The sequence below is a fragment of the Hyperoodon ampullatus genome (genome assembly GCF_949752795.1).
Source record: "Hyperoodon ampullatus genome assembly, chromosome: 1".
Lineage (NCBI taxonomy): Eukaryota > Metazoa > Chordata > Mammalia > Artiodactyla > Ziphiidae > Hyperoodon > Hyperoodon ampullatus.
In genome coordinates, this window is record NC_136914.1 from 225,050,058 (window position 1) to 225,062,590 (window position 12,533).

The window sequence follows — 12,533 nt, forward strand, 5'->3', positions numbered from 1 at the left end:
GTTTTATTACTAATTATTTAAATTAACATGTAATATATAAGTAATGTATCTCAAATACTGCCTTTGATGGTTTATAAAAGTATGTATTACTTCATTGAACCTAAGACTTTATCCATTAGCAGATACACCACTACTTTATGCATCGTCAAGAAACAAAAACATGCTGCCTATGAACAGTGATGCCATGCTTGTGAAATGTATGTCCGTGCTAACTCTGCACGTCCAACGGGAGAGAGAGCAGAGAGCTTGTTTATCTACAAACAGTGGTTCTCAGTGGAGGTGATTTCGTTCCCCTACCCGGGGGACATTTGATAGTGTCAAGAGACATTTTCAGTTGTCCCAGCTGGGATGGTGGAGCTACTGAAATCTACTGAGTAGAGGCCAGGGAAGCAGCACCACACAGGGAACTCCCAATCACAAAGAGCCATCAGCCTCAAATGTCAACAGTGCCAACACTGAGACACGATGCTCTAAAACAGGGAGACTTCCTTGCACTTTTTACATTCCACCCTCGCCTTCTGGATTTTCTTTGCCTTTTATTCCACAGAACCTTGATATTCAACACTGAGCCTGTTCTGAATGCCCATGTGAAAACTGTCAGAGAGCATTTCAGGAGCAACCAGGAACTGGAGAGATGATTTATTTCAATAAATTAACCTAAGCTCTGCTCAAGCCTCTATTTCCCCTACTCTAGTATAAAACCAGAAAACGCACTTAGCCACATTTTACATTTTATTTACACTTTCAGAGGATATAACAGTTATATGAATTAAGAAGCAGTAAAATTAACTTGATTTTTCCATATATGCTGAAAGATGCAGGGTTTAATGTGTGTTATCATTAGGGACAATGGAATCAATTGTAGAATTATTTTTAAGACACCAAAATTCTAAATTATTCTGAGCTGATGACCTTTTCCAGCTTGCCCCTGCAAAATCATGTGTTAAAATCATTTTAACACATTTCCAAGTCCTGTTTTTAGCAAGGAGCCAAACACAGTAGCGATAGAGTTGGTGTTTGGGGGAAGTTTCTTGGTGTTGTAACAGGAAGCTCTGGAAATTAGAAAAGAAAAGGCTTTCATTGATCTTTTCAGTACAAAATACATCTGACTTGATGTGCTTGAACTTCTTTTTTTTTTTTTTTTTTTTTTTTGTGGTATGTGGGCCTCTCACTGTTGTGGCCTTTCCCATTGCGGAGCACAGGCTCCGGACACGCAGGCTCAGCGGCCATAGCTCACGGGCCCAGCCGCTCCGCGGCACGTGGGATCCTCCCAGACCGGGGCACGAACCCGCGTCCCCTGCATCGGCAGGCGGACTCTCAACCTCTGCGCCACCAGGGAAGCCCGATGTGCTTGAACTTCTGAGGCATGATTCAGGACATGTCTGTCAACTTCAGTGTCGACTAATGAGAAGCAGAAGTCAAAAAGAATTTGTTCCTTCTCCCTCTGGCTTTCACACTGATGTCATGAGGAAATATGTGAAAAGGGCTTGGGTGACTCTAAGACGGTTTCTTACACTGTGACAAATAAGAGGGTAAACTTTCGATGAAAAGTCCATTAAATTCCAAGTTGAGTGCTAACCTGCCCTTTAGGTGTTGACGGTGAGTCTCTGCAGGTTCCAACTGCACCATAAACACCTGTCATAGACATCACATGACAAGCACAGTCACCAAAGGCAATGGTCAATCCCAGGACTGTGAACCAATGTCAGGCAGAGTTCTCTGGAGCTCCTGACCCCAGTCCCATCCCCCCTCCACAATATGCCCGGAATCCACCCCACATTTTTAGGCATCCAGTAATCGGCTTTCTATCTTCTCCCCACAATCAAATCCTGGTTGAAAGAAAAACCTTGCGTCGGACATTTACAGGTTAGGGTGAACCCCAAAGACGGGTCTCCCTTTCACTTGTCTGGAGGGTAAAGAGCTGCCAGTGTGCTGGGACCTGTGTCAGGGAAGAGATCCATGGGTCTCAACTTTGAGCAAAATGCTTGTTCAACCTCTGTTTTCAGGAGAGGACTCCCTAATGCCACAGTGCCCGATTTGCCTCACTCAGGAGGCCTCCTGCTTTACCCTCTTTTAATAAATCTATGGCTTCTGACAAAGCAGAAGCTGTCTGGGCATGGGAAGTGGGGCGGGGATATGGGATTGAACAGATCCTTAAACTTCCAGCTGATCCTCCGTGTTTTAGTGCCACCTTCACCACATCTGAAAGTAACTGGTTCCATGAATAATTGAGTCCGTTGAGGGTTTGTTAAGAAACCACCATTTTGAAAGGCGCCTTCCTCAGGTCTGCTTCATCAATTGCTCCTCAGTCTGCAAATGCTGTTCTTGTCATCTTCTCTCCCTTCCTTTTGTCCTTATGTGTGTATTTTTTGCTGGGTTTAAGGAGAGACTAAAAGTAAATAAATTATTACTATTTTCTATTTGATATGTTTTGAAGTGATTCCTCATTTTGCAGTGGTGCCTATAAAATAAAAGCCTTTTGCAGTGTGAAAAAGAAAAAAAGTAAATGTGTGTGTTCAGTTCCTTGGTGCCCTTAAGGCTCTTCTCCCAAACTCCATCTGGTGTCTCCAAAAGGACCATGATCAGAGGTATTGGATCACATGTCCCAGCTCCCAGCTTGGCACTAATTTCTGTGATCTGGATTCTCTTGAAAGTCAGGTCACTTGCTTTTCCTTGTGGAAGGCTAAGTGTGACTCTATGATTGACTGATTGACAACTACATGAGAATCCTACCGAGGGGCAATTTACAAAAGAAAGGGATGCAGCACTGACAAATGAGCAGCAGAGGTCCCAGACATAGGACAGCTTTGTCCTCCAAAATGTGTTGATCTTGAGAAGGCAAGGATTTTCCTCCACTGCTTTGTGTCCCAAAAATATTGGCTCCATCTCAGAAATACTATCTATACAAGCAGAAAGTACCTCGCTTGGTGCTTCCCTCCATCGTAAGCCTTGGCAACATCTGTTTATTCACACTTAGCGCCTCTGAATCCATTATTAATGTGGGTGCCCATTGGCGAGCAAGGACAGAACAGGCTTCCTGGAGAAATTCCATGTCCTGGAGGGAAAAGGGGCCACTGCAGGTAGGCTCGCCTACAACTCTGGCCCCAGAACTTTGGGGATGCTCATGGAAAGGGGGGGTAGAGATAGTGTCCTTCCTTTATTTGGATGATTAGTGGCAAAGGGGGGGATGACATTTGTTTCCCTGCTTTAACCTCAGAAGTCCTAAAAGAAGGAAATCTGTTATAGAAAACTCAGTGTGTGCACGTTTTTTGGGTTGATGCTCTTCATTCCTGCAAGGATTCCTTTTGTATTATTCTCTGAAAAGAGACGTCTGGATATTCAAGGAAATAATATCATACTTCTTGAGTGTTTAAACTCTGAACTAAACGAACTTTTGGTTCCTTTTGAGACCTCTGGCCATCTATGTCACAGAGACACAGTTTAGAAGACAGCACTTTTGAAGGACATTTTTAATAGCAAACTTTAAATGAACTCAATGGTTGGCAGGTCAATGACAATGCCTATATGTTATTGTCCTTTTCCAATTTAACAGGCACAAAAGGCCATGGCCAGGTCAGTTAGTCACATATGATGGGACATGTTGCTATTTTTACTCCTGAACTTTCCTGGTATAAAAGGATCACCAACGGAGGATCTGACAGTAAGGGTGAGGAATTTGGCAATAAATCACTGATCTACAGAGATTTCAGGAAGTCCAAAATAATCAGGTAAAAGATTGTATTTTTCCACAAAGAAAAATGTTGAATTTGTATATGCTTTTTAATTTATACTTGCCTGAGTAAGACTTTCCTGAGGTTTGTTTTTTTTTTTTTTCTACTCTGCAGCTCATTAAAATCCAATCTTATTCTATTTCTGTTGATTTCTACAATGCATGTGTTTTGGTGTCATCCAGTTCCATCTTCTAAGGTAAGAGATTTGCCTCTATTTTTGATGCTTGAGTAAATGACTAGAATTGCAGAGTATGTAAACTCAAAATAATCTCTAGGAATATCTGAAAGAAAAGGTATTTCCCTTATTACTAGAGTTTACAGTGAAAGAAATATAAGTGAAAGAAATATAAGTAGAGTCATAAAATTAGGTAAAAAGAAACATTTTTACAATAGATGATACAGACTATATTAAAATTTGCTTTGAATTATTTAGAACTTGGCCCCTGCATTCATTTCACTGTAAAATGTAAATTACTTTGCCCATGACAATCTATTTGTTCCACATGCACCCACTCAAAATCAAAGTGAACATTTAACCATTGAAACTGTATTAAAAATACAATGGATTATTTTTCAAAAACAGCAACTTTCTTAGTTTTACAAAAATGGTAACTTTTTCTGATATAGAATATGGATAATATGCCAGTTCTTAATGAATATCATATATTACTTCATATATTTATTCAAGACTATTGATTGAACTCCTAACTATATTCATTGAACTGTTCCACACATTCAGAAAATGAATGTCTTTCTTTGGAATTTTTAATGCTGTTGCTACGTGACATTTCAGGGTTTTTATGTCAATACTTTGTCTAAAAATTTTAAATGTCTTTTATCATTGATAGTGTTTTGTACTTTAACTTTGCTTCACTAAAAGCATACTGTAATTACTGAAATTGATGTAATTATGAAACCACTTTTAGGATAATGAGATGCCATGTGAATCCTCAATAAGAAATATATGTCCAAACATAATGATCTAGCTATTTATATTATGAGTCTTCTCACTAATCTTTGCATCTGTCATTTTTCTATTTCTTGTTTACTTAATCTAGCTTCTTTTTTCCTGATTTACTCCTATGAGCATTCTATACTAATTTAGTCATTGATTCTATAAGACACCACATTGATCAAGTAGACGACTCATACTCCATAAATTGGTATATTTTCTCAAGTGTATTGCTAATTACGTTCTATTTTTTCCATGAAGGTTTGTTCATGACATTTCTGTTGAGCAATAGGCACTTGTGTGCAGGGTTCTTTTTAAATTAAGAATGTTCTTTCTTCTGCTGTTCTTATGAGATATCCTTGTCCATAAATGAAATGTTTCTTCCTTCACTGCATTTTCTGTATTTCTACGTTTTCATGTGATAATTTTGTTCTCATTATAACTGAATCACATAATAAGGGTGCCAATTCGACTGTTTAGGGTGAGTGTTTATACAAAGGACATATAGGCTTTTATAATATTTCTTGTGAACTTCATAAAGTTTATCAACCAGGCAAATCTACCATATTATTCAGTTAACGAGTCTGCCTGATAAGGGTTCCCTTCATGGATCAGCCAAGTTTATCAGTATCTTTTTAGGGATGTTTAGTGATGTTTTGGGGATCTCGTAACTAGAAATGTTGCATTTTGTTTTGTTTGGTTTTTGCAATATAAAGGTGGCATCATGAGAATTTCTGAAAAGAACTGGAATGCTTCCCTTCCTGAAATGACTCATAGGGCCCTCCTTGCTGGGAATTTAAAATAGATGGCATTGTATCACACTTAGATCTCCTCTGCCAACACAGGGTAAAACACATAGTGTAAGAATTTTTGATTGGTTTTCCCATGACCAATACTTCTGAAATTCTCTGACAATTCCCAGATCCAAAATCCAGAAATGCCCGTCTTTTTTTCCAGAGAACAGTGGGAATGGTTTTCCTCAGAGCTCTGACTGCTGGACTCTCCAGGGAGCCACCCAGTGATGGGTGGAGAATCCCAGGAAGCATGTTATGCACTGGCCCCATTTCAACTTCTAAAGTAACCCCAAACCAAACTTGTTTTCCTGCATCAGGATAGGAAAATGTGTGCTTTTGACACTGAAGTATGTTTCTTTATTTGTAAAGGGGACATTCAGTCCCCTTGTCCTCTTATAGTTCTCATACAGTTGAAAAACATGGGCTTAGAGTCAGATGTCTCAGCTCAAATCCCGCTTCACCTACAAGCCATTTAATTAATTTCCTCATTTAAAGGAAATTATAACCAAGGAAATAATAGTACTGATTTCATAAAGCTTTTTGAGGGGATAAAATGAGATGATACGCATAAAACATGTAGCACAGAGATCCCTGATCATGCCCCTTTGCTTCTGTACTTAGTTTCTTCATCTACAAAGTATGGGGTTAGTATGAACTGCAAGTTCTCAACGGCCAATCTGAGGTCTAAGATTCCAGACTTATTTCTTCCACAACGAAGCGCTCCCTACACTATCCTACATCATCCAGGCCTTTGAGGCCCTGATGAGGAACTAAACCAAAGTCAAAAGCCAAAGATGTCAACTCTCAAGTTCAAAGACATCCTCGTGGAGAACCCTGGCAAATGGCCCAGGATAGACCCCAGAAGGAAAGAGGTTCCAGCTGAAACTTGGAGTTTGGTTATCATGGGTTGTTTTTCTTAGTGAATTTTAAAAACTAGTCCCAAGACTAATTAGAGCCACTTGAAAGATTCTTTATAAAGTAATAGCAACAAGATAACTGTACAGTGTAGGATGCAAACACTGAAGAGCTGCAATCCCATAAGTAGTGTAAAATTTAGAAAAGAGGGTACACAGCTCCACATAGTATTTTGTATTTTGATAAAGTATATATTTTAAAAGGTGTTTTAGGGCTTCCCTGGTGGTGCAGTGGTTGAGAGTCCGCCTGCCGATGCAGGGGACATGGGTTCGTGCCCCGGTCCCGGAAGATCCCACATGCCGCGGAGCGGCTGGGCCCGTGAGCCATGGCCACTGAGCCTGCGCGTCCGGAGCCTGTGCTCCACAATGGGAGAGGCCACAGCAGTGAGAGGCCCACGTACTGCAAAAAAAAACAAAAACAAAAAAGTGTCTCAGCAAAACCCTCTTTAAATATTGGATTTATTGCCATAAGATTTTGAAGATTGTTACTATTGAGATAAGCTTTGAACCCTAAAGCTGTATTCTCTCCCTCTTGCCCATCTCAACTACCAGGTGTCTGGAAAATCTGACTACTTTGTCATTTCGTGCTGAACAGCTGCCCCATGAGGCTGGGCAGGAGAGAGGGACTGGATTTTCTAAAGCCAATTTTGGAGAAGACACTTATGAAAAGGTCCTTTCGCAATGAAGTTGGCACAGGAATGAAAAACACTTCCTTTCAAAGAGCAAAATCATGACTAAGTGTGCAAAGGACTCTGGGAATTAATCTCAGACTTTGTATAGTGTGGCTAATGTGTTAAAGGTCACTTATATCTTTATCATTTAGTATTGCTATGCTCTCAGTTCTCAAGTATCTTCCCTCTCCTAGCTGGTACGAAATAAATTAAGTTTAAAAAAATGTAAACCCGTGTCAAACTTCCGCTGTGAGAGAATAAAATACTTATGTGATCAGTTAGTAACTTTCCAGGATAGGCATGGACACATTTGCTTTGATCTTAAACTGGCCAGAAAGTATGAGCATTTTTACTGTGACGACAGTGGTATGATTTTTTCCCCTGCCTATCATATCATAATACTGAATTTTTTTCTTTTAAATATGGTTTTCTGGAATGACTTTAGCAAGGCCAATGCTTTGGGGATGTGTTATTTCAGCTTCTAAGAGAGTCTTGTGAAATTAACCAAAGCTAAGATTCATGACACAAGTGTAATTTCCTCAATCGATTGATACCAGAAACAAACATGACCAGGGCCCTCTGGATGTAACTCTTGCTACCCTTTTCCACCAGACATACTTAGACATGGATTATTGTTTTGTCTCGGGAATTTGTCTTCTTTTTAAATCTTAAAACACAGATATATCGCCAGTAACAATAAAGACAGCAGAGAGATGGCTGGTAGCCCAGGGGTGGTGTGGGGGTGGAGGGAGTCCTTTGTGAGTCAGCTCCCCAAAACTGTGCTGATTAAAGCCCCACTCCCTCCCCCTCCAGGAAAGACCTCAAACCCCTTCCTGAAGCTCCTGATATTACATTTTATTTATTTATTTATTTTTTAGCTGCAGGTCGACCAGGGATTGAACCCGGGCCACAGCAGTGAAAGCCCGGAATCCGTACCACTAGGCCACCAGGGAAATCCCCTGATGTTACTTTTTTTTTTTAAAGGATAATGCAACATTGGTTGATGTGTTATTATTTCAAAAGCATAATCTTCATAAAAGTGTATGTGCGTGTTTAATTCTGCAACACACTAAGGGCATTCTAGCCAAGAAAATCATTATGTTTTCCATTTCACTCTATTGGTGTAGACACAGATGAGGTGAAAAAGTCCTAATGCATTTTAGGACTCGGGACCTTTTGTGTCCTTCTGCTTTCTGTCTCTGCAGTCCTGGCCTTTGTTCCTATTAGGGTAGCTTGAGAAATCTAACCAACTGGCCACTGGCAGCTCCATTCTCCTTACCCTCCACTGCAAGCCTGGACTTCCCTCGGAGCATCTGGAAATGGCGGGAAGGAATCCATCTATGCCCAGCCTGCGGGACAGGCTCTGGGACACCAGGAGGTTTACCGGGTGAGATGTAAATTGCCCCCAAGAAACTGTGGAGAATCTTTCAGATGATTGTCAGGGAAATTGGTATTTTTTTATCTGCCTAGCATTGTTGGTGGGAAAGCTAATTAGATAGCCCAATAGATATTATTTACTCCTGCAAAGCTGAAAAACAGTTACTGCATTAATAAGCTCATGGCAAGCATGGTGTCCATCAGGCATCTTGTGCAGGGAAGAGAGAAGGTTTTTATTGCAGAGGAATCGTCTTAATTTTCTATTTGCATTTATATGGATTGGTTGGAATAATAAAACATCCAAAACATAATTGGAAAAATTCTCTTCCCATTTCTGGATCTGAAATATCATTCTAACCTCCGGGGGGAAAATGGCCTATGAGAAAATATTTGCACTCTAAAAATTGTAGCAGAGAAAAACTAGCAGGCAGGGAAATTTGCTTTCTGAGGAAAAATTGTACCTTTTGATAAGGTTTTAGGAATAAAGTGTTTAAGATAAAGAAGACTTCCAAGTCGTGTTTAGATAGTGTCGTTAGAGAGGTGACCGAAGGGTGACCATGGAAACCTTTGGAGAAAGTGAACCCTAAGACAGTGTAGCACCTGAGTGGCCAGTGGGTCATATTCAGTCATTGGCACCAGTTTCTGCAGGGTCCTGAGCAAGGCTGTCTACTCCCAAGGCTGCCTGAAGAATGGCCTGGGGTCAGAGGGCATGGTGATGAGAGGGTCACCAGAGGTTAGTGACTCTGGTGACTCCCCTTTGTCACCAGGGGATATTAGTGGAGGCCTGAATTTCACCTTTAGAGCCAGTCGCCTCAGGCTTGGGGTTAGAAGCCCTCAGAATGCAAGCATCCCAAGGGAGGAGTAGCTTTGTGTGTTCATTCTGATCAACTCTACCTTGACTCACTTACGTTTCATTTCTTACCTGGAGAGGTATAATTGGAGAGGAAGGAAAAAAGCCCTGAGGGCCATGAGCGCCTGGGGGAGAGAGTGCTGTGTGGAGAAAGAGACCACAAAGCAGGACATGGGGAGGCAGGATGCCAAAGACCCCCTGGCCACACACACCGTGCTTGGATCCCAGGGCCAGTGTCTATGCAGCTGCATGACCTTGCTCAAGCTTCTAGAATTTTTTGAGCCCAAGTTTCATCACCTATGAAATGGGACTAATACTTACTTACCTTACAGGATAGTGCATTCATTTGCCAATTCATTCACTTGACAAATATTTATTGAACACCTACTATATTCCAGGGACAGTGTTCTAGGCAGTGGGAATGCAGTACAGTAGTTAAGAAAACAGAGCAAATTCCTGCTCTCATTGACCTTTTAGTGGAGTGGGAGGGGGTTGGAGAAAAGAAGATTATACAAGTTAGATGGTGATAAGGGGTAAGTGATAAGGAGAACCAGCAATGAAGCCGGAGAGGGAGGGCGGAGGGTCTAGGAGTGGAGGCATAATTTCAGATACTGTCATAAGGGAAGGTGTTGTTGAGAATGATTAGTAAAACCCCCCAAATTCCAGGAATGGAGTGAACAGGGAGAGGGTGGGAGGACATGGTGCTGTAACCGAAAGTGGGGTCCGGCTGCTCGCTGCTCAAAAGCCAATTGGTGGAAAGGAAAGTTTGCTTTATTAGGCCATCTCCCCGCCAGCCCCCAACAATCAGGGGGCAAGAGCTTTTACAGACAGAGGAAGGGGGCTGCATGCAGAAACAGCACATTCAGCTCGGACAGTCATCTTGAAATTGGTCTTGTGGTGATCTGATCAGCATCATCTAGATTGTTTTAAATACAGGTAATCTTCAGTTCCTGGGGTAGTTTGCTCCCGTTTCCTTTGAGGCCAGTTCTCGGAACTGTGGCAGCTTATGTCATGGCTACACTCTGGTCATCATGGAGTTAACTTCTTCCACCTGGTGAGGGTTTCAGTATCTACAAGACAGCTTGCAGGATACGGCTCAGAATATGATCTACAGCCCTTGAGGAGGAACTAAAGGTCCTTGACTTTGCTTAATGACTAAAGTATTATTATTTAGTCTTGTTGGACTGTTTTCCTTTGCTTCTGCATTTTCTCAGTTCTCTGATTAAACTTATTCTTCAGCTAAAGTTTTTCCACACACAAAAGGCAGGCTGAGGACATGGGGGCCAAGCCCATAGGGTCCTGCTCCGTTTCAGTCCCAGACAGGTAGGGGGCTTCTGTATGGTCTTGTCAGAACTTTTGCTTTTCCTCTGAATGACATGGGGTGGCACTGGAGAGTTTTGAGCAGAGAAATGACATTATCAAATAGATCTTCCAGCTTTCATTGGTTTGTAAGAATGAGAAATAAAGTACATACATAGTAGGTCTCAATAATAGTAGCAGTAATTAATTCTACGGTTGACACCCAGGAACTCGTATTGCTTTTCTTCCTAGGCTGTTTCATAGTTCTGCCCTGGGAAATAATTAAACTGAGCGGGAACCCTTGATAGGACAAGTACATGGGAAGGGAGAGCTGTCCCTCTCCAAGGTGCTGAGAGAACATGACTGAGTCAGATTCCTGTCCCATCAACTAAAAATCACCTTAAAGGTGAAATTCTGTTTCACTGGATTCTCTTTCATGTCCAAATGTGGAACCTTTTGTTCTCAAACATTTACTGAGATTCCCATAGAAACATCCCAGATTTTGAGAGGGGGATGCATGAGTGTGTAAATCTGTGGGTAGAAAGCTCAAGCAAACAAATACAAGAATTAAGCTTTCAACTCACACACTTGAAATTTTGAGATGCTCTTCCCATTTTCCTTCTGGTGGTGATTTATTTCTAATGCAAAAACATGAAAAAACAAACAAGGATGCCTGCTACAACATTTCCACTCCAAACACTCAGCATCATTCATTTTTGAGCCGTCACAGAAGGAGCAACAATTTAGGGAAGGAAAATCTAAAAACAATTGAATTTCATTTCTCTCGTACAGTAAGACCCAGAATATAGCAGTTTGACATCAAAGTCCCATTTCTACACTCAATATTCTCATCTCCTTTTGGCCCTCAGACAATAACAGCAAAAAGGAAACATCAGGAGGCTCTTCTCCGCCCCTTCCCCCCATATGTGTTTCTTTCTGCTAATATTCATGTAGACTCACATGCTAAGTGTAGAGGCAGGTTTCTCTGTTGATGGAAGACTGTTGCTTTAATTCTCTTCTATGGAGGAAAGATTGTCTTCTGGGTGCTGGACAGCTGCCCCTGAGCTGCCTGGGATGACAGTCGTCCGTCCTCCTCCTCTTCATGAGTGCTGAGCCCCCCTCAACTCCCCCCAGGCTGGGATATGCAACTTTCCGAGCAGCTGACAATCCAGCTCAGACTGTTTCTTCCCAGCTAACAAATCCATTCCCCTGCTTGACCTACAAAAAGTGAGATGGCTGGCAGGCCCTCTCTCCTGGAGCACAAACCGTGGTGAGTCCAGCCATGCAGGTGCAAGCACACCTCTCTGTGGGACCCAGACCAGGCCCTGCAGTCATTGCCCAGCTGCTGGGCCTTCTGCCCTGACCTCTACCCTCCATGGTGTGGTGTTGAGGCTAAACCTGGGCCTTTGGCTGACACCTTCTAGGCTGACCCCTGCCCATCAAGGCTAACGCCCTAGATGGAGAAAACTTGCAAAAAAAAAAAAAATCAAACCTAAACAGATCTTTGCTAAGCAGTACTCGGTGTGGTCGCAAACTGTCTCCTCTGCAGTGATATCCAAACTCCCACTTACCAGGTTGGGGGCTTTGCTTGAAGTGCTTTCCATACTCCATCCCATTTATACTCTCCACAGCCCCAGCCCCGGGAGAGGGCCCTGGGATGCTCTTTTCTCCATGGACAGACAAGGAAACTGAAGCTCGGCGATCCAGTGGTTTTCTCTTAGAGGATCAAGGTCAAATACCCGGTAAAGGGCAGGTCTGCCTGACTGCAGAGAAGGTGCCCTGTGACCTGTGATGTCCAGTGGCCCACAGGTATGGTGTCAGGCAGTGAAGAGAAGAGAAGGAAATAAGAAATCAAAGAAAATGTACAAGACGGTCAATTTTATGTGTCAACTTGACTGGCCCATGGGGTGACTTGATATTTGGTTAAACATTATTCTAAGTGTGT

General features: G+C 42.0%; 1 protein-coding gene across 1 annotated transcript; it reads left to right on the plus strand.

Moving 5' to 3' along the window:
• Window positions 1-3,591: 3,591 nt before the first annotated feature.
• Window positions 3,592-7,125, plus strand: NPS (neuropeptide S; the record flags this gene model as incomplete). Its single annotated transcript, XM_079712254.1, is given in 4 exon segments — window positions 3,592-3,728; window positions 3,846-3,927; window positions 6,944-6,973; window positions 6,976-7,125. Coding segments are annotated over 4 exon segments (399 nt in total).
• Window positions 7,126-12,533: the final 5,408 nt, after the last annotated feature.